Source organism: Fistularia commersonii, chromosome 7 (assembly GCF_037954325.1).
Source record: "Fistularia commersonii isolate RoL2024-O1a breed Wild chromosome 7, RoL_Fcom_v1.0, whole genome shotgun sequence".
NCBI classification, from domain to species: Eukaryota; Metazoa; Chordata; class Actinopteri; order Syngnathiformes; family Fistulariidae; genus Fistularia; species Fistularia commersonii.
In genome coordinates this window covers 10,433,750-10,455,084 of record NC_141290.1, presented here as the reverse complement: position 1 = coordinate 10,455,084, position 21,335 = coordinate 10,433,750, and the positions used below count along the sequence as shown (strand labels likewise).

Here is a 21,335-nt window from a genome sequence, read left to right as displayed (position 1 = left end):
TTTTTTTTTTTTGCAGCTAACACACAATCTAACACCTCTGCTGTCACACCTTTTTTCGAGAAGCCGCGACTATCGGGCTCCGACAATGACTGGCTGTATATTTACTTTCTTCCTCTTCTTCTTCTTTGCCTTTCATTATTTTGTTACTAAAAACTGTTTGGCTTGGAGGAAGGCGGGTGTGAGAGAAAAGATCCCGACTGTGTGAAAGTAATTCGTATATATTATTCATTCCTGCCTCTGCCATTTACACTTAAAGTTGGGTGCACGAAGGCTTTGTTTTTCTGCTGCAAGCTCACGTTGTTTTCTGTATTTCGCGTCCTTGCTCGCCGGCCGAAGGCGCCAATTTTCGTCGATGATGGCGCCTGACTATCCGGGGCCTCGCGGCTCACAGTTGTTGCCTAGCGCCCGGTGGCACCATGCTCTTTGTGTAAAAGTGGTCACATCCCGACGGGCAGACGTGAAGCTGAATGAACGTAACGCCGGGGTAAATTACACACCACTGAGCTCATGAAACAGCGGCATAAGGCTTTATTCTATTGTTTAATTTTTTTAAACAGGTTTAATGGCATGGCAAGTAACTGCAACCTTTCAGGTTGTTGCACTTTCCCCAAGAACAGACCAAGAAAAATCGCTGCATGTTCTCCTGGGCCTGTCACAGAGGAAGTCATTTTTCTGTGGCACCGCTTGTTTTTAGATGTGGTCAAAAGACACAGGCTGCCAGGTCCAAAAAAAGAAAACACTTCTCCCTCTCTCTCTGTCTTTTATTTTTTCTCCGGAAAATGAAGTGTTTCGAGAGAAATGACTTGTGGCAGTGGAGGGGAGGGGAGTCCCCTTCATGGAGACAAGTAATATAAACTTGCCGATAGAAAATACCGCGGGAAACGAGAGCCAGTTTCGTGAAGTTTGAAGTCTTCCATCGGCCGAGGCTCCGGGGCCAGATGACCGCTAAAACGGCAACAGCGACTCGGAAAAGGCGCTGTTAACTTTTTCGCCGTTGCCAATCACAGGTGAAACGGTGAACGTACGTAATCGGCCGGGAACGTTTCAGCGCACGTGTTTCAGGTCTGAATCACCGCTGATTAAAACGTCCGGCTTTGCTGAGAACATGGTCAGCTGAACATTTGGTGTTTTTCAAGTCTTATAAAGAGCAACTTCTTAAGTAATAATGAGAGCGAGAAATGCGGTGCATCTGAGTGAAAGGCCTTATTAATAATGTATGATTAGAGGACCCTTAAAAGCTTTGAGTAGACAAAAAAAAAAGAAAGAAAGAAACTTCATAAACAGGACCAGAAGTCCGAACGGCCCGATAGATACCAGACACGAAATCATAAATGAACCCGAAGTATACAGGTGACTGCGGAATGATGATGGGGGTGAGGTGGGGATTGCTTCTGCGTGGCCGCACGCCAGCCGACTGTTTGTGCACAGTTCACGTCACGCTTCGTGCCCGGACACTGGGCTCTGTTTACACTTTCATACCTGCTTTGGGTTTTTGCACATGCAGATCACTGAGTGCACGATTTTCCTCCGCCGGAGTACAATTTGCAGAGGATGAGTGATATCTGCAGATGTCTAACATTTCCCCTTTTTATTTGACTTTTATTATTATCGTTTTTAATCGAGGGGAGATGCGACTATTTGCCCTGCTCGGCTCTTGCACACCTCATGTATGTTTTATCAGAAACTAAATAGCGGGACATGCTTGAAAATATCATTCCGGTCGGAAATAAATTCAGGTAGACAGGTTGTGTTATGGACTCCTGATAACTTCCACCGATGCGCCTTGCGCTCCAACTCCTTCCGTTTCACTCCGCCTCGGTGGCATCATGCACGTTTTCACCCTTAAAGTGATTGTGCCTGATTTATATGACAGGTCTTTAACCCCGCGTGTGCTTGTCCATCAGCATCAGGCAGAAAACACCCAAGGGCATGTGTGAGCGGGACCGAATCTGCCTCTCTGTCATTCAACGGGTGCAACCTCTGACTACAACGCTCTCCGACAAATCGCATTTACTCCTGCCCTGTTAGGAGATGCACGTCAATCACAGAGGGAAGGAGCTTGGCAGGTTACTCGCGTCAAAAATATATATTCTACCAAAGTATATACTTCTTTTGTTACGTAAACAGGGAGAGAGAGGACTCTGACGACGCGTGCAAAATGGATTGCTCATAGCAACGCGTGTGAGCTGTATGCCCAGAAAGACAGCACTCCGGAGTTAAGGATAACACATTCATGTGTGTCTAAATAGCTTTAAATATTGCAAGAGTTAACCAGTGTCTCCACCTGCAGCTTAGAAAGAGCATGAAAAGGACTGGTATCAATAGCACAATTGCCCCACTTATTGACCATACACAGTACTACATTCACGTTTGCACAGCAGAGCTACAGGGTAGATGATATAGAACTGAATTATCTATGTTATTAGAAATTAATAATAACATCCATGAGGATCATAAATAATTAAAATGGAAAGAATGTAAAAGCCAAAGGAAACACGGCAATGAAATTGAAAAAAGTCAGAGCGCTGAATTAGTGAGGTCTTGGCTTCACTCCGATTTGGAAATGAACTGAAAGATGTTTAAATAAAACAAGTAGCTAAAAATGACAAATAGATAATAAAAATAATAATAATTACAGACCACGGCTGATGTGTGACGTCAGCGGATTGTAAATCCGGGTCCTCTGGATTTCTGGTCACGTGACCCCACTGTTTACAGACATCCGGGGAAATATGGAGGACTCCACAGGCAGTAATCCCCAGTCGCACGGATTCACAGAGAAATTAAAGTCGTGGCTCTCCTGGTCGTGGACCTACGTGTGCTTCATTTGGTTCGGCATGGTCCTGATCATGATCTACGTCCTGTGGAGCCCGCTCAAACTGCAGGAATCTCTTACCTCAGGTGAAAGACCGCCGCGGCCAGCTAGCTATTGCTAGCCATCCGGGAGTTCGCTCTCGCCGGCGGGAGATGCCGGCTTGACAGCCGGAGTGGGGTGGGGCGGGTGGGTGTACGGCGCTCTCCGCTTATTTTCCAGCACCGAACAAACAAGCCCTTTTTTGACGAAAAGCCCGAGTGCCTTACTTCCCCAAGAGCGGCGCGCACGGTGCGCTGTCAAGTCCCTGGGGACTGGTTTGCCGACGTGCTGCTAAGTTTACAACTCCTGTCAGAATCATTGCTTCGAGACTCCCGTCCGTTCACGCTTCTCCACGAGTGACCTTTCTTGCTGTGTGTATCACGTGACCTCACCTGGCTCTTCCGGGTTGTTCCGGTTGAGAATTCACGCGTGTTCAGGTGTCATTGTCTCCCCCTTCCCCACAGCATCCGTGTTTCTGAACACCTTGACCCCCAAGTTCTACGTGGCTCTAACTGGAACCTCTTCCCTCATCTCTGGACTCATCCTTGTGAGTACATAAATTAAGATTTATTGTATGTGCACATTCACAAACAGCGCTCACGGCCTCAACTGATCAGTGACATACAAAAGCATATGACAGGGAGCGGAGAGAGGAACTGTGCTCCTGTATGAGGAAATTCAGAGTGGTATGTTTCACTGCAGAACGCTTATACTAGCTTTGAGACAGTGGTGAAGTTCAAGGTGGTGGTAGGAGTGCATCGGAGGTCAATGGGGCTCTGAGTCCCTTCTTGTTTGCAGTGGCGATGGACAGGCTGAGAGGTGAGGTTAGACAGGAATCTCCATGTTTGCTGATGACATTGTGATCTGCAGTGAGAGCAGGGACAGGTGGAGGAAATCCAGAGTGGCGGAGATGAATGAAGGTTTGTCACGGTAGGACAGAAAGCGTGTGTGTGAGAGGGACGAAAGTGGAACGGTGAGGCCACAAGGGAGAAGGAGGAGGATTTTAAGTACTTTGGGTCAACAGTCCAGAGCAATGGCAATGGTGGAAGAGATGTGAGAAACATGTGCAGGCTGTTTGGAACGAGTGGAGGGAAGTCTCAAGGCCTGAAAGCCATGTTGTCTGGTTTGGAGACACTGGAGAGAAGACAGGAGGCAGAGTTGAAGGCAGCAGTGTAGAAGATGGGGAAATTCTCTTCAAGGATCAGGATTGAATCCATCAGAGGGACAGCACATGTTTCATGTTTAGGAGACGAAGTCAGACTGAGATGGTTCGGACATGTACAGAGGAGGAATGGGAAAGATCTGGGTAGAAAGCTAGTGGGGTCTGAGCTGACAGGTAGGAGGTCTAGAGGAAGACCACAGAGGAGGTTTATGGGTGGAGTGAGAGCAGAGGATGCAGAGGAGAGTGTTCGATGGAAGCAGGTGATTGGCTGTGGCGACCCCTAAAGGGAGAAAGTGAAAGGAGAAGAAGCAGGGGGACAGCTTGCTCTGGTGTCTGCTAACTCTGCTAGCACTGCTATACAGTGATCTGTAGGTTGTGACGTGTCAGCGTTGATGATCCCCATCAGGTTCATGGCTCTGGAAGCACACAGGCCCTGAATATGTGATATGGAAATGAGAGGGTGAATGTTCACGGATAATGAATGAATAAATGAATGAATGCTCAATTACATAAAGTACTTACAAAAAAAAAAGATGCAGCCCTAATCCAAAAATGCGTTTCACTTTAAATGTCACTCTTCACACATGCGCGTAAACATCCAAATCTTTCGGAGTTGTGGGTTGGACAGCAAGGTGGCTGGAAAACAGCACAACCCTTGCAACTGGTATCAGTATTCCCAGAATAAGAGATGGCTAATTTTGAAATTGGTTTAGTAGATTACAGTTACAACCGTCTTTTGACCAAACTTGACCGCATATTTCTCCACCGCCGCAGATATTCGAGTGGTGGTACTTCCGTAAGTACGGCACGTCGTTCATCGAGCAAGTTTCAGTGAGCCACCTGCGGCCCCTCCTGGGCGGAGTGGAGAGCAGCACCGCCACGGGCCTCTTCTCATCGGTCAATGGCGAGGCGGAGCCTCGACCCAGCGTTTCAGGTAAACAACGCGGGTGAGACTCAAACACCCATTGGCGCCGCTCAAAACGCTGATAAAATGTTTGTCATCACAGAGTGCAAGGTGTGGAGGAATCCTTTAAATCTGTTCAGAGGAGCCGAATACAACAGGTGAGCGCTGCCGTTCCCGCAGCGGGGTGATTTTCGGCAGATCTCCGCCCACGGCCCTAAAGCGAGGCTTCTCTGTGGGCTTTAGGTACACCTGGGTGACGGGGAAGGAGCCCCTCACGTACTACGATATGAACCTGTCCGCTCAGGACCACCAGACCTTCTTCACCGGAGACGCGCAACAGCTACGACCAGAAGACGCGGGTGAGCACCGCCGCATCAAGTCCTCTTTCGCCGCATACTATCGCATATCAGCCCCCCCCCCCCCCTCGGTAAGCCCAAATTCTTCGCCGTCTCCCCAGTGATGCAGAAAGCCTGGCGGGAGAGGAATCCTCAGGCCAGAATCAGAGCAGCTTACCAGGCCATCGAGATCAACCACGAGTGAGTTCGCGTCCTCTGTGCATTATTCTGTGTTCTGGTGAAGTCAAATCTGAAGAAAAATGGTTTACACTCTCCCAATGATGATTCTACATTCATGCCTGTCTTTATCATTTTTGCATCATGAAGTAGGCAAGTGTAACACTTTAGATTCATAATCACTGACACAAGGGGCTATTAAAAAGCTCATCGAGTAGCATAAGTAGTATAAACAAACAAAGAATCACATTTGTATGAATAATCATTACATTTATATAAACAGTGCGTCTAAAAAGTAGTATACATCTGTCCCAGGGCTCGGCAGCCTTCAATGACCAGAGCCACTCTGACCCGTTTCGCACAGAAAAGAAAACACGGGGAGCCACAACAACCTTCTGACATTTAAAATGAAGATGATACTGCATGTACATTTAAATATAAAAAACAAAAAAAGAATTCCGTTGCTGTTATAAAGTCAGTGAATTGCAATGGAGCAAACGAAATTCTGTTTTGGCATGCAACAAAAGCAATTTGGAAAAAAAATACTCTGGATTGAAGGTTATGTTCAGAGGAAATACTAAATAATAACAATAAATAGAAATTAGAAAGGTCAGTTCATTGTGTTGCTGGGTGACTGTCGTACATCAACATTTATAGAAAGAAAGAAATCAAACGTATTTTATTTTAATGTCCCAAGACTACCATAATCTACTAATCTAGAATTCCTTAAAAAAAAATCACTAAACTAAAATTAATTAGAATTATATCCAAAGCCAAAGGGAGCAAAGGGATGAAAGAGCCAGGTTGCTGACCCCTCATCGATACAGTTAGCTCTACGTCTACAAATATAAAATGAAAAATAATTTCTAAATAATTTAGCACAGATAAAGCAGATATTCACTCTGAATCTGCTGTTTTTTCATACGTTGCATTATATCTGGCAGGTGAATACAGGAATCTGTGATCATAGCTAAATAAATTCTTCACATTTAGAATTAAATAAAAAAGACTAACAAAATAAAATAAAATGAGTGCAAATTATTATTTATTCTTATTTATTTTCCAAAGCCACAGGGAGCAGAGGGATGAAAGAGCTAACCCCTCATCTATACAATGAACCCTACATCTATGAATATAAAATAAATAACAATTTTGAAATGATTTGGCGCAAATAAGTTAGCTCTACACTGCTGTTTTTCATATGTTGCATTATATCTGGCAGGTGAACACAGGAATTCATGATAATAGCGTTGGCACCCGCCCGTATTGAAACGTGCGATTTCCCCACCGAGCCAAACACAGGACTCGCCGCTCCCGTTCATTCCCTCCCGCCTCGTGTTTTTGTGCAGATGCGCTGCAGCCTACGTCCTGCTCGCAGAGGAAGAAGCAACAACCATCACAGAAGCTGAGCGCCTCTTCAAAAAAGCACTGAGCATCGGTAACATTCCGATATCAATAAACATATTATACATTACGTATTTATTTGCTTTACGCCCGACTGAACGCCTCTTCTTTTTTTCCTTTTGCTTTTTCCAATACGCCCGCAGCAGGAAAGGACATAAACCTGCTGGTTTACATTAAACGCAGGCTGGCCATGTGCGCACGGAAGCTGGGGCGCATCAAGGAGGCCGTGAAAATGATGCGAGATGTGAGTTTTTGCTCGGGGGAAAAAAAAAACTGCAGCCCTAAATGCTACATATTGCACTCTTAAAGGCCCGTCTCTTTGCAGCTAATGAAAGAGTTCCCATTGTTGGGGATGTTGAATATACATGAAAACCTCTTGGAGGCCCTTTTGGAGCTCCAGGCGTACGCTGACGTCCAGGCGGTTCTCGCTAAATATGACGGTATGGCTGAAATCCATCATTTTTACTTTTATTACAGTTACACCTTGACTTATGAGTTTAAGTTATTCTGTGAGCTCAACTCAGTTAGCTCGTATATCTGATTACATTTACTCATTAACAGGAACTGAAACACTATTAATCTATTCCAGCCCATGTTTTGTTACTTGTTTTTAAAATAAAAAAAATGTACTTTTGAAAGAAGAAATAGCGACAGCTCGTAGTACATTAAACTCGTAAGTTGATGCACTCATAAGTCAAGGTTCCGCTGTATCATTATTATTATTATTATTATTATTATTATTATTATTATTATTATTATTATTATTATTATTAATTCTTATTATTATTTTTTTTATTATTATAATTATTATTATTATTTATTCTTATTTATTATAATAATAATAATAATTATTATTATTATCATTATCATTGATTTTATTATGAGTCAGTTTGGACACAAACCCTGCTTTAACTTGTGCTCTCATCGCAGACATCAGCTTGCCCAAATCAGCCACTATATGCTACACGTCTGCACTGCTGAAAGCAAGGGCTGTTTCCGATAAGTATATGTCCCTTTTGTTCACATTTACATTTAAATAAAACAATTTTTTAAGTCAGTGATTCCGCGGCGAGTTGACCGTTTGGCCCGCATTCTCCTCGCAGGTTCTCCCCGGAAGCGGCATCCAGGCGGGGGCTGAGCACCGCCGAGATGAACGCTGTGGAGGCCATACACAGAGCCGTAGAGTTCAACCCGCACGTGCCAAAGGTCAGTCACAAAAGCGGCACAAATTGAACACTGTGAAATACCTTTTTGCAAATATTTATCTTTTATTTTTATTTTTCACCTTTGGGGACTCGTAGCTCTCCGTTTGCTGCAGGAGCGCGTGTTTTTTAAGAGCAGCGGCACCGAAACGCATCCAACGCCATTGGATTTTCAGATTCTGCGCTGGCCATTTACGACTCCCAACGATTGCATTTGACCCGTTTTGTGACCAAAGAGTGACCAATTTTTTGTCAGCGAAAGCAAAAAAGTGGGATCTAACCCTTTAAATTCATCCCAACTTTCAAAGCATCCATCTTGGCCAGGACTATATATGATTTAAGAGACGGCTCTTAACACTCGATTTAAAACAATAACTCTTATCGCTCCATTTTAGTTAGTCTGTTTGTTATTTTGCCGCCCGTCTGTATCCACAGTGCCCCGGGCGATAAAACCTCCGTAATCTGTCTTTCCCATGGCGAACCGTCCAGGCTGCGTTCAAAATGTCCGCTTGGATCACTGTGTTTCACACACTGGGAAACCCAGAGAGCCACACATCATACAGGCTGTGGCCTCGTTCGTCGCAAAATTTAACCTTTATTCAACATTTCTCCAGCGCCACCGTCAAAGCACCCACACCAGACCTTGGCATTTTACCGCCCGCGGGCCACATCCTTCCCGTTTTGTTTTTTTTGGAATATTTTAATAAGTATTTTCAATCAATATTGAATTTAGAAACTCCTTATTTTTTCCTTTTCTTTAATTTTGTATGGATGATTACATACAAAACAATGTCAGTACATTTATATGATCATGAATGATTTTAAAATTCAAATAAAATGCCGAAAAATTAAATAATTAAATTGCAATTTTCATTTTGTTCAATTTACATGATACCATAAAAATTCAATAAGAACTTTTGGCCCGCCAAAATAATTAACCCACCCTTGACCTACACCGTAAGCATGCTTTCCTGCAACTCACGGTCACATAACAGTTTCCCTTTGCACCCGAGTCCTAAACAACTTTGAACACTATCAGAGCGTGAAGCCCAGACGCGTCGCTGCCTCTCCTCACCAGCAGATGTCAGTGTAGGGCTTCATGTAGATACTTCCTCTCTCACCCCCCCAATCCTGACTCCTTTGGATGTCTTCCTAATTCCTCCTCCCTCGTCAGTTTCTTTTCTGTTTTTTCCGGAAAGGCGCTTACTGATTTCAGGTGTGTGTGCCATCCCCAGGTGCTTCCCCCTCCGTACCCGGCACCCTCTGTCACCCATTTTCCCACAGGGTTGGACGTTCACGTGCACGCGCGCACACACACACACACACACACACACACACACACACACACACACACACACATTGCTCCTGCAGAGTTTAGTCTCGATTCAGTCTTTGTAGTCCGGTGCTGTTTCATCCCTGGGGACTCTCTTTTTCCGCAACTAAGGGAATCAGTGATTTTTTTTTTTTTTTTTTTGTGAGCATGCCTCTGTGTGTGCATGTGTGTGTGTGTGTGTATGTGCATGTGATCCAGCCTTTGATTTTAAAGCGAGGGCCCTCATCTTTACCTTACCCCCATCCTCTCATCAGATACCCTCATTCTGTTTCTTATCCTCTCATGTTCCCTCATCCCCTTCCCCTCCTCACCTCCCTGCCGAGGGAGATAAAAAAAACTCAACGAAAAATTAAAGTTCGACTCCCGTGTGTTTGAAGGCGAGCAGCTTCTTAACCCCCTCCAACCCCCCCATCCCGTCTGTCGGCGCTTCTACCTGCTCAGGCCGGGCGACTTTGTGTCGTGTGCAACGTCCTGAGTGATGGGCGCACCTGTGACACCCCAACCCCCATCCCGCCGCCTCGGCTCCTGAGGTGGCCCCGAACACTGGCCACGGCCGTGTTTATACCGCCAGCAGATAAATCAGTGCCGAAAACCAACTCCGGAGAATTTGACTGTTTTAAAACTTTTTTTTTTTTTTTTTATCGTCATTGGAAAGGAATTCGCCTCAAAAGTGCAATACACGGGGGTTAATTTTCCTTCGTCCACAAGTGACTTATTAAATTAATCCAAACACTGATGATACAAGGCGGCACGACTGTCTATATTTGACCTGCGAATGACATGGCTGGAAAGTGAATGTATGTTTGTATTTATATGTTGCATGTCTCTGTATGACGCGTGAATGAGAGGGAAAATTATCATATGTCACTATGTGACATGTGAATGAGAGGGTGAATTGTTGCATGACTCTATATACCTCGTGAATGTGAGGGTGAATGGTTTGACATGTGAATGCTTGTATTTCTCAATATATGACACTTGAATGACAGTGTGAATGGTTGTATGTCATCATTTCTTGTGTACTGTAAATGCAAAAGTGAATGGTTGTATTTCAATGACGTGTGAATTAGTTTGTGTCTACTTCATAACTCATAATTTGTCTCTATATGTGTCATTTACATATATATATCCTTTATGTGATTGCCCCCAGCAGCCTGAGTGCAGAACAATTGGTTTATATAATGAATGAATGAAACCAAAATTAGCCTCAGACACCCAGAATTGATCTCCAGGGCTCGTGAGTATATTTTACTTTCCTGTGTTTCAATTCCATGTTAAGGGGGAATGATTAATTATCTTTTGCTGGTCTTCGAAGCCTTAAATACATCACTCCTTTGGCGCTTGGAAACAACAGGGAAATTGTGATTATACTAAGAACTTCAAAAAACTTAAATAAATCTAAGGCAGAGAAAGAGCAACCGGAAACCTGCGTAAACTATCTCTTTTTTTGAGGTGAGCTTATTGATAGACTGGAATTACCAATACCGACGGCACGCCGTTAGCAATGCTAAGAAAAACAACACTGACCGGCGAGGGGGCGCTAGAGAGGGCAGCGGCTGCAACATTGTCAAAGGGGGAGATTATACGTGAAAGCCTTTCTAGTCTATATCACATGAGCTCGCGAGAACCCACTCACAAGGCTGCACACACACAAACACACAGGTTAAGTCTGCATTCAAACCCTCCTCAGCCCCACAGCGGTTTCACTCAACTGTTCACCTCCCCTTTTTCTCCTCCGTCTTGTTCCCCCTCCTCATCCCTTTCGCTCCTTCCTTCCCGTTAACATCCCCGCTCTCTTCCTCCCCTTTTTTTTCCTCACACAAACACCCATTTCTCCATCACTCTGTCCAATCCCGTCACCCCCCCCCCCCCCCCGGGGACGGCGGGCCGAGCGATCCTTGAGCTGCCCTGCACTTCCGTCCATGCCACAAGTCCGCTTCTGTGTTTTCGGGTTGAAAGCGCGTGGCTCCAGACGGGTTTGGGATTTGCGTCGGCCTCGCTCGCTCCGGTGGTTTTGTTTTGTTTTACTTAGCCACTTCCCGCTCCCTCTCGCAGAGCCGGCGAGTAAGAAGCGAAGGGCGATTTCTAAAATCTCAGTTTGTGTTCCTAAACCCCGACACCTGTCCGTCCTCCGAGCAATTACAAGGACGACGTCACGGCCGCCCCCGCGGGTTTCCATCGCAGGGGAGACGAAGGGGCGCAGATTAGAATCAGGCGGCGGCTTATGAGTTATGCTCCGGGCTTACGGCTGCCGCGGCGGATAAAAGGAGAGCGCATGAAACTCAATCCCTTCATCAAAGAGGCAACAGGGAGTGGAGGAGCAGACCGAAGAATGGAAGGGAGGGTCGGACAAGAGTGCAGAGGACCGAGGTGTCACCAGGTCTGATGCCGCGGCATGCAAGGGAGAACAGCTGAGCGTCCGGCCCCGTGAAATGGTTAATCTTAAACAGGTTGCCATTCAGCGGGGTGGAAAAGAGCCCCTCGGCGACGATAGCGGGTGTAAAAAGAAGCCCTGCTTCCAGCGATAACGTTATTTTAATTTAATCTTTTTTTTTTTATTTTGGGAACAAAGGTGTTTCCAGCAGATTTGGAACAATAGGGTTTTAGTTGGTTTTTTTTTATGTGTTTGTGTTGTTTGGATGTCAGAGAAGGTGAAGGGCCTTGAAACTGCGTGACCGGTGAAGTCGGAATGCCGCGTTGCTTTTTCGGACGCGCCGTAGCCCGGCGATGCGGGGGAGCCCCGGAAAGTGCGGCGTTTTGTCCCGAAAACAGATGAAGGCCGTCTGTGTTTTCCAGTTCTAGTTTGTGATCCGCGCCGTCGGACCCGTTTGCAGTTCCTAGAACCTTCTCAGGCACATTTCTTCACAACACCAGGCATTATGGATCTCAGCTCCTCAAACCTTAGCTTCTATTCCGAGGCAGGGTCTCTTTACGGTTCCATAGGAACTCATGTGACATTAGGTGCTTGGTGATTGGTGGAACTCATAAGCCATGCCCATTGCTAGATGCTTCTCTCAGAATGCCTTTTACAACCCCAAAGCTATACCTGCTATACCACAGAGGAGTTTCCAGGGCTCACAGAGGAACATCAACATTTTAAGTCCAGAGTTAATGGACAGGGTTCTTCAGCCCATCTGATACTCTTGATGGAGTAGCGCTGTGGCAACTTCACCCTCCATGTTGTCGTCATCGTGGCAGTTTATTTTTGAGTGTGGCGCTTAAGGTGCTCGTCATGCCATACCGTGGTCCCCTTACTGCCAGTGGGAATGCAAAACTAAAAGCCCCCCCCCCCCCAGAGGAGGGCAGTTCCTTGAAATAAATTTTAACTGGATAGTTCTGAAAAGAACTTTTCTTCCCAAAAGCGGGCACATGCAACCCTTGATTCAAAACATCATTAAGACATCCTCAGCCTCAAACCGTTGACCTGCGTGAATATGCGTCTTTTAAATAATGCTGTTATTCTTAGTGGAGGATGCTTCATAGCTGCCCAGGATGCCGAGCGACGACGGGTGGGCAGATTATCGGCGTGGGTGGTTCCGGGGCTCCTGTTCATAAATATCAAGCCAGAGGACCGTGACTCGGAGTCGACACGCGGGGGATTGCCGGGGTTAAAGAGGCGGGAGGGTGGGCTTTGGGAGGAGACGAGCAACACAGCGTGGTCCGGGCTGGAGAGATAGATGGATGGCTGAGCCTGTGACCATGAGGGGATTAGACAGGATTAGCTGCGGGGTAACCTTCCCAAAGTGTCGGCCCGAGATCCACAGCGTAGCCGGCTGCCTGGGAATCCAGCCCACGGGTTGGGGGTGGGGGTGAGGGGGGTCCGGGCGCACTCGTGGGGTTTTTAAACACAAACCTCTGCAGCAGCGGGGAGCCGATATTGCCCTAATTAAAGTTACCAGTCGTCCTAACTGGACCCACTGGTGCGAGTACCTCTTAACGTTGTACCGCATTTGTGTGCGCTCGCTCTGCATTCTTGGGTAGCCCAATTGTGCCGCTCCAGGAGGGCAGGCGTTTGTTGGCACCATGAACCTACTGACTCTTTAGGACAAACTTATACAGTAGGGGGAAGAGGGGGGTTACACATTCATGGAATGAGCGTACTGTACTGCTTTGGAAAGGTCCCCCACCCCCTCCCAATTTCAACAATTGCAAAATAAGGCCCTCGACCTCACTTTTTCTTTTTTTTTTTTTTGGTCTGCAGGGAGTTTGCAGGGAGAGTTGCATAATTGTAAGTTAAGTACTGATAAAGAAAGTAAAAAAATGTGAATGAAATGGTGAAAGCGGGTTTCATCGCATCGGCTCGCCTGCCTGCCACCTGCTATGTAAGAAAACACAAATGTAAATAAACAATGTAAATGTTCTCTTCTTAAATTTGTGTAGGCGCAGTAGTCTGGTGTCTCGCCTCTCGGCAAGAATGTTCCATTTTTTTTTTTCTCCCATTGTCCGTTGCTTGGAAAGTGAATGTATTTATATTTTTTTTTCCCTCTATGTATGATTGGATTGTAAAGGGAGTGCACCAAGTGCATCTTTGCTAGCTTAGCCAAAACTAGGAAACAGCATATTTTGTGTCACAGTCAAGCGCGATGGTTATTTGGCTCTGTCTCCACTCTGACCGGTTTGGCAATTAGTTTACACCGGGATCCACTGTCGGGCCCCTCAAAGTGTGTCTAGACGGAGATCCTCTTTTGTCCGGACTCAGATTTGCGCTCCTATGTGCTCGCGATGTACTTGAGTACTCGTGGCGAAAACAAACCCAGGTGTTCGTGCGCTGAAATCGCCCCAAGCTTTCCCGCACCATCCTATCTCACCCAGTTTCCCACCTGTATTTATTCTTTATTTGGATTCTGCAAAATCAAAGGCAGACTCGGGCAGGACTCCGTTGGTCTGGGGAAAAAAGAATTACGTGCGTCGTAATTAGACGGGCCTCAGTTAGACATGCATTTCCCAGAACCGGACGATTTCAGAAAAACTGTGCTAATGTCGGCCATTAAGAGCCAGTAAAAAAAATCTGCATTCTGAAGGGACTTAAAAGTATGTTATGTCTCTGAACCTGTACTTGCTAAAATGGTCTAAGCCAGTGTTTCCCAACCTTTTTTGATCAATGGCACATATTAGTTGGTATATATTAAAAAAATCAAACGGCACAACGCCAAATATACACAGGTTAATTCACTACCTCTTGCCATCTAGTGGAAGAGCAGCTGCTTGTTCTGCCTGTCATTGCATGCTGCTCACATAGATAGACATACAAAGACACATTATTTGCATTGAATAAATCATTTTTGGACTAATCAGATGAAAGTGGGCACGGCACACTAATGTGCCTCGGCACAGTGGTTGGGAAACACTGGTGTAAGCTGAAACTCACCCTTCATTAATGTCTGGAAATATATTTCTATAAGTCGTACGTACATTTTTTCAACCACTTATCCTGCATTCAGGATCAGGATGGTGTTGGACCGTCGAAATCAAACCTGGGACCTTCTTGCCGAGAGGCAGCGGCGCCTTTCTAACAAGCGTTTGTTATCCAAACGACACGCTGACCGGGAATTTTCCAGCTTCTTAGGGACTTTGTTTCAGATCAAAAGATGAAAAGCCAAATTTGATTCTCGCAAAGACGCCTTTTTCCCATGACTTCCACAATCCTCATCACCTTTTTGGAGCGAATCAAAATCAAACCCCCGACGAATCCTACAAATCTCTGCAGACGTTGGCGATCCCGCAGTTGCACCTGCTGATGATTTTCTGAACTCCATCCGTCATGGAGAGATCTCTCCTAAGATCTAACCGCCAACATGGCAGGTCAACCTCACAGCAAATTTATACCTTTGAAGAATTCAGCTGTCTGGATTCTCTAAGCATCGATCTGCTTTTTTAAAGATCTGTCTCTTAGCATTGAAGATCCTTTGAAGGTGATGAAGTGGTGTTTTTTTTCAGAGCCCGCTGAATCATACCTGTGTTCAGCGTCGGTGAAGTTTCAACGCGAGCAGAAAACGTACTCGCATTCCGCGGTTGTCCACTAGCAGATCTTCATTTCTGTGCTGTCGTACCGTGTTGTGTACCGCTCCAGTCTCATACCCTTCATCTTCCTGTGCTCAGTACTTATTAGAGATGAAGAGCCTCATCCTGCCACCAGAGCACATCCTGAAGAGGGGTGACAGCGAGGCGGTGGCGTACGCTTTCTTCCACCTGCAGCACTGGAAGAGGGCGGAGGGAGCCTTAAACCTACTACACTGCACGTGGGAAGGCAGTATGTATCGCCTCTCATCCCTTCCTTGTGTACTCGTGCATGATGGTAAGGCCAGCAGGACTATTTCTGGCTGCTTTGTGTTTACTTCCAGTTTCTTTGGCTCTAGTCAGAATAAACGAAATGTTCAGTCGGAAACAAGTGGCCTTTCCTGCTGTACTTCCGTTATTGCGCTCCCGCCCAAAGGAGTACTCCATGGCCCAGTACTCGATCCCTTCCTGTTTAGCCTCTACATTACTTTATTGCCTATCCGTATATTTTATATATATTGCCTGTTTTATACAGTTTCATATTTGTATTGTACAGGACTACAGATGGAAATTAGCTATGAGCTATAATCTGGTACAAACATCTCTGCCTCTGTGCTTAATGTGTTTGTACACTGTCCTAATAAACTTCTAAACAAACAAGAAATACCATTCGATGGAATCCGACTACCTGCATTACTGAAATGCATATTAGCGGTAAAAGAAAACTTCCATGTGTTCTCAGTCATCCAGGTCATGGAGGGATCTTGTCAAAATGTTCTTGTCATGGCAACCAGACTGGAATTCAAGTCCAGTTCCCACAACAAGAAGACTTCAAAAAAAAAAAAAATTCCATGTGCTTTCACCTTCCTGTACACTTTTACCGTACATTTAAACATCTGGTGAAGTAGTATATTATGCATGTTAATTCACTCTAATTTTCTTTTCTTCAAGCCTTCCGGATAATTCCTTACCCGCTGGAGAAGGGTCACCTGTTTTACCCCTACCCAGGCTGCACAGAAACTGCAGACAGAGAACTACTGCCCTGTAAGCAGAACAAAACAAACGCCGCAGGCCTCGCCGTCTGCCATGATCGTCTCCTGCCACTGCACGGTTAATGATCCGTTTTGTTCAGGCCGTTCTCTCCTTTTTTCCCCCTCCGACTCGCCAGCGTTCCATGAGGTGTCGGTGTATCCAAAGAAAGAGCTTCCTTTCTTCATCCTGTTCACGGCAGGCCTTTGCTCCTTCACCGCCATGCTGGCCATGCTCACACATCAGTTCCCCGAGCTCATGGGTGTCTTCGCCAAAGCAGTAAGTACCGGAAAGCATTTCCCAAAAGGGTCTCCATCTGACTCCAATCACTCAGCAATCAACTGAAATCTGGGCTCAATTGGGTCATTCAAACTGAGCGGCGATTGTAGAAATACAAACAACCGATAGCGGGTCGTCATTGTAGAGGACGATGGGAAATCTCGCCAGTGGACTTTCGTGTCACAATCAAGATCGCACCTGGGTTAGCTTCACGTGAGCGGGGCGTGTTCAGCACTGCTGTCAAAACTTGCTTTCCACAAAATCGGGGGAGTGCTTTTGGACTCTGAACTTGATAGTACCGCAAGTTGAAGAGTTTGAAATCGTCGCACAGCAAATCGGCGACGTCCATTCGACTATCTTTGGGACCCGGCACTCCACTCCCTGGCAAGTCACCTTGCGATTTTTGCGATCGCCCGGACAGAAGTCTATGGTGAAACCCAAAAGCTTCGCGTTCTCCGCTCGGGGTTTTTACAATCTGACTCAGTTCGACCTCCCTCATGCAGCGATTACCTGCCTTGCATCACTGTCAGTAACTCTGAGGCTCTGGGGGGGTTTGGGTGATTCTCAATCCCATAAAACTAGTATTTCCCTACAAAACAAGCTGTTGGCGTCTGCAGCTGAAGGTCTCGCCGCCGCGGCAGCGTCGCCCCGAGGACGTGCGGAGCCGCACGAATTCACAACTCCGTTTATTTATCAGTGAAGTGTTGTGTTATCTGTTCCGGCCAGTTTGGCAAGGCCCGTTCCCCGGCTTGTTTATAGCCACCCCGTTCGTCCGGGTCTGAGATGCTCGGGGAAAACAAGGCCACGGGGGAACATCTAGTCCTGTTCCTTTTATTTTGAGAAAGATCGGGCGCCGGTAGGTTTTTAAAAAAAAAAAAAAAATTCTCTTTTTACGACAAGATCTCTGTTTGCGTAACGTGAGACATGTCCCTTCATGGGGAACATGGAGTTCACAACTAAACTATGAGGAAAAACAATCTTTTTCTTTTTTCAATTATTTCCAAATGTCTTATCGAGAAATTCAGGCAATCCGGTAAATGGGCGATGACGTTCGCCATTATCCAACCATTTCATGATGATGTGTTTATCCAAGAGATGGTTTCGGAGGAGACCTCCATGCCGACCAGGACTTACTGGGGTTTTAAGTGTTCAGTTTTATAAACATGACAAAGAAGTCCCAGAAAAGAAACCTCCTTCTAATGTCTAAGGTCTTCTCGCCGCCAGCTCAATTCATTTTGAAGCTAATCAGCTTTTTCCATAATGCTAAAGTCCTCAGTTTGGTTCCAACATCTATTGCAGCACTTTCACACCTTGCGGTTTCAAAGTGCTTCATGCTAGATAGCATTCACCCATTCACACACACACCGAAGCCCACAGCCACCCACGTCTAGATTTTAACGAACAACCACCCCGTAATTGTAAAAAATTTGATCGTTTAGGGTGACTCTCTTCATTAAATACACCCGTCCGGAGAGTTTGATTAAGCAACGGAGCCCAAGTGCAAAAACAGCCGCTCCCGCAGATATCCTTTGTTCGCGCGAATAACCAGATACAAAAAATCCACGCCTGCAACCCGGCATCCAAGACGGCTCCTCGTGCACGTCCTCCCGGTGCTTGGGGTTGAAGTTTTTTTAAATTCTCCGTAGGCGCATTTCATTTTACACCTCTTGAGGTTATAAAGTAAATATAGTACGGGTGATCGTTTGCATATAAGTAATGAATTTTCCCTAGATAGCTTGTAGTGACGTGTAAAGGTTGGTATTTCTGAAACGAAATCCTGATTAATTATCTTTATCATTCAGGAAATGCGACATCTGCTGTGTATCAAGTGTGTTAACGGGGGATTCCGTTTATGATTCAGTTTACCGGCACAGACACAGCGTAGCTAACAGCGTCACCTCAGCCATCTCAGTCCCCGATCCTGCGTTTTGTCCCGAACCCGAGACGCCGGCTCAGGTGAAGTCGAAACGCGACAAACCCTCCCGTTCTTGATTCCGGTCTTTTCTCTCTTCCAGTTCTTCAGCACGCTCTTTGCACCCCTGGGGTTTTTCGCCGACAAGATGGAAAGCTTCATGCCGTCCACTTTTTGGCACCAGCTGACTCGGATCTGACCCCCCAACCCCTTTCCAACCTCCCATTCCTTCTCGGGCCCACGCATGCACACACACACACACACACACACACACACACACACACACACACGCACACACAATCTGCTGTAAACCCCACAGACCAAAATGTTTGCTCTCCTGTCTTCAGCATCGCTGTCTTCTTTCTGCATTGTTACTGATTATATTGGCCGAGGTTGTATCAACACACCATTACCACTCTTAAGCTGCACCCCCCCCCCCCAAATACGCGCACACACACACACGCACACACACGGTTCCAGCAGCCGGCGGCATTTCCAAGAACAGCCAGGGAATTTCGCAGCAATCCCACGAGGGCCGTTTTATTTGTCACAGGGTTTGAAGCATTGCAAGACACCGCCGTGCTGCAAGTCCAACCCCGACTTCTGAGAGAAAACAAGTCATTCCGTCATAAATGGCCGTCTAAATTTGGCAATAATGACCCGCATATGAGGAATATGTTCCTCTCAAGTATTGTAACGGCACGGATTTTGTTTTCACGCAACAAGATGTTGTCATGACGCCCCACGAACGTGAAGGCGGTTAGCCTCGCCGGCTAATCGTCGGTATCTGAGATGTGTCCCCTCAGTGAATCTGCAACCTCATCCCTCAAAAATAGGCAGAATTGTGATTTATAGCCAGGTCAAGTGCAAGTTTATACAAGGTCTCACGGCATGACACCGCCACACGATATCACCGCCACGCGCCGACGTCAAAAACCGAGGTGATAGATGGCGTCGCTCGTGTGGGCCCCGGCAGCACATAGCGCTTATGACGGGATTAATGCGTTCACTCGAACTCCGCGCAGGGCTCGTGTGGAGTCTCCATGTTCTCTGGAGCTCCTCCCACATTCCAAAAACATACGGAGGTTCATCGGAGACCCCGAATTGTCCAGATGTGTGAATGGCAGGGCAAACGGTTGTATGTCTACATGCCGTGTGAATGGTGACGGACTGGCGACCGGTCTGGTCGAAAACAGCCCTATTGAGCGCAGTAGATCAGCTCCAGCCACCCCGAGATAACACTTCTAGATAGCAAATAAATGAATGTTAATTTGAAAACCGCTGATACCCCTCGGTCCTCCAACCAACCACGCGGTTCAACGTAAAACAAAGCAAAAGCTGATATCCAGCTGCGACCCGGACATCGTGTTTCTCCTGAGAGTTCCACTGCACTGGGTTAGAAACAATGTATTGACAAAGTGCCTTTTTTTTTTTTGGTTCGTTTTTCTTCTCAGCCCAAAAGTGAAAAACCTATTACATAAAGTCCTGCGGATGCACCAACGTCTCCTAACCGATTAGCAAATACGCAAGGTGAACACAATTCCCCTTGTATTTTTCACAGGGTCGTCTCACCGTACACATGTAAACGTTTTCGGCCAAAGCAGCTATGGTGTGAGAGAAGGTGCTGAAGACAGGAGGGTATCTGAACTCTGAAATAAACTCCCCTCTCCCTCCCCCTTCCCCCCCGAAAGAGTTTGAGAGATAAACTTACAATAAAAGACCTCTGTGAAATTTTTGGTTTGTTTCGTGGCTGTTTTTTTTTTTTTTTTTTCAAAACTCCTCCGCCAACAACACCCTCCCCCAACCCGTCACTTAAAATCCCCTCTGAGAGTCCATGTCTCTCGCTCGATGGACCAGACACGGACCTCCGCCGGCCTCTTGATTACGATTTTACGGAGCTAGCAAGCGGATGTCACGGGAAGGGGGCAGTGTTGAGAGGAAGAAGACAACATAGTGTCAGGAAAACCAGGGGGGGGGGAAGAATTCTCCACCATCCTCAACACTTTTCATAAATGATCTAAAGCTCCACCACTGCCGCCATGTTTGTTCTCGTCTGAACTTGGAAGTGAAATCTGCACCGCCCTCTTGTGGATGTGTTGCTTGACAACCTTGGCGTCGTGATGCACACGCAGGAAGCACGTCGGGAGCGACCTTTGCTAACTTTGGAAATAGATCGGCCTGTTTACATACGTGCCATGAGAACGCTATGGATGAGTCCCCTCCGGCGGAGGCTTTCACCAACGTCATTTTCCTACTCGCGATTGTTTGGTCCTCAAGCGTTGCCTCCTGGGTCAGCGCGAGAACCTGTGGTGCAGTAGAGTGCCTGTAAACTAATGGTTCAGGACGGGGATGGGGAAAAATAGAAATCAAGGGATATAAGGAACTAGTTTTCATCTGGAAGTCCTGAGACTCTGTTTATTAAATCTTCCCCGACCTGTCTCCTCTGCATGAAACACTTCATTTTGATAGACCCCTGTTTTCAAGTACAAAAAGATGCCGCCCCCTTGCCAGCCGGCTCCCTGTAATTGGGAGTATTTGTGTGCCGGTATGCTGTTGCCGGCCCAGTAAGCATGGGACGGTGAATTAGGAACTCTCGTGATCCAGGGTCCTGAGCCAAGTGTTTCCTTGAAGAATGAATCTCCTGCAAATGTGCCTCTTGGAGCACCTAATGATCTGCCTTTCTGAAGGCCTGCTCCTGTACCCAAACACAGAGCCTTCTGAAAAAAGATATATATATACTGCTCAAA

General features: G+C 46.3%; 1 protein-coding gene across 3 annotated transcripts; it reads left to right on the top strand.

Annotated features, from left to right (window-relative positions):
* Positions 1 to 2,722: 2,722 nt before the first annotated feature.
* LOC147232737 (suppressor of tumorigenicity 7 protein-like) lies at positions 2,723 to 20,319 on the top strand. 3 transcript variants are annotated; one of them, XM_086149766.1, is made up of 15 exons: positions 2,723 to 2,901; positions 3,319 to 3,401; positions 4,791 to 4,950; positions 5,024 to 5,078; positions 5,164 to 5,279; positions 5,378 to 5,456; positions 6,782 to 6,870; positions 6,983 to 7,080; positions 7,162 to 7,276; positions 7,767 to 7,839; positions 7,940 to 8,042; positions 15,471 to 15,621; positions 16,320 to 16,412; positions 16,537 to 16,676; positions 18,692 to 20,319. In XM_086149766.1, the coding sequence occupies exons 1-15, from the start codon at positions 2,733 to 2,735 to the stop codon at positions 18,785 to 18,787; spliced, it is 1,620 nt and encodes a 539-aa protein (XP_086005892.1). In that variant the 5' UTR covers positions 2,723 to 2,732; the 3' UTR covers positions 18,788 to 20,319. The 3 variants fall into 3 exon arrangements, with proteins under 3 accessions (XP_086005892.1, XP_086005891.1, XP_086005893.1); XM_086149765.1 differs by having other exon boundaries at positions 6,980 to 7,080; XM_086149767.1 differs by lacking the exons at positions 15,471 to 15,621; positions 16,320 to 16,412; positions 16,537 to 16,676; positions 18,692 to 20,319 and adding an exon at positions 8,138 to 8,453 and having other exon boundaries at positions 6,980 to 7,080.
* Positions 20,320 to 21,335: the final 1,016 nt, after the last annotated feature.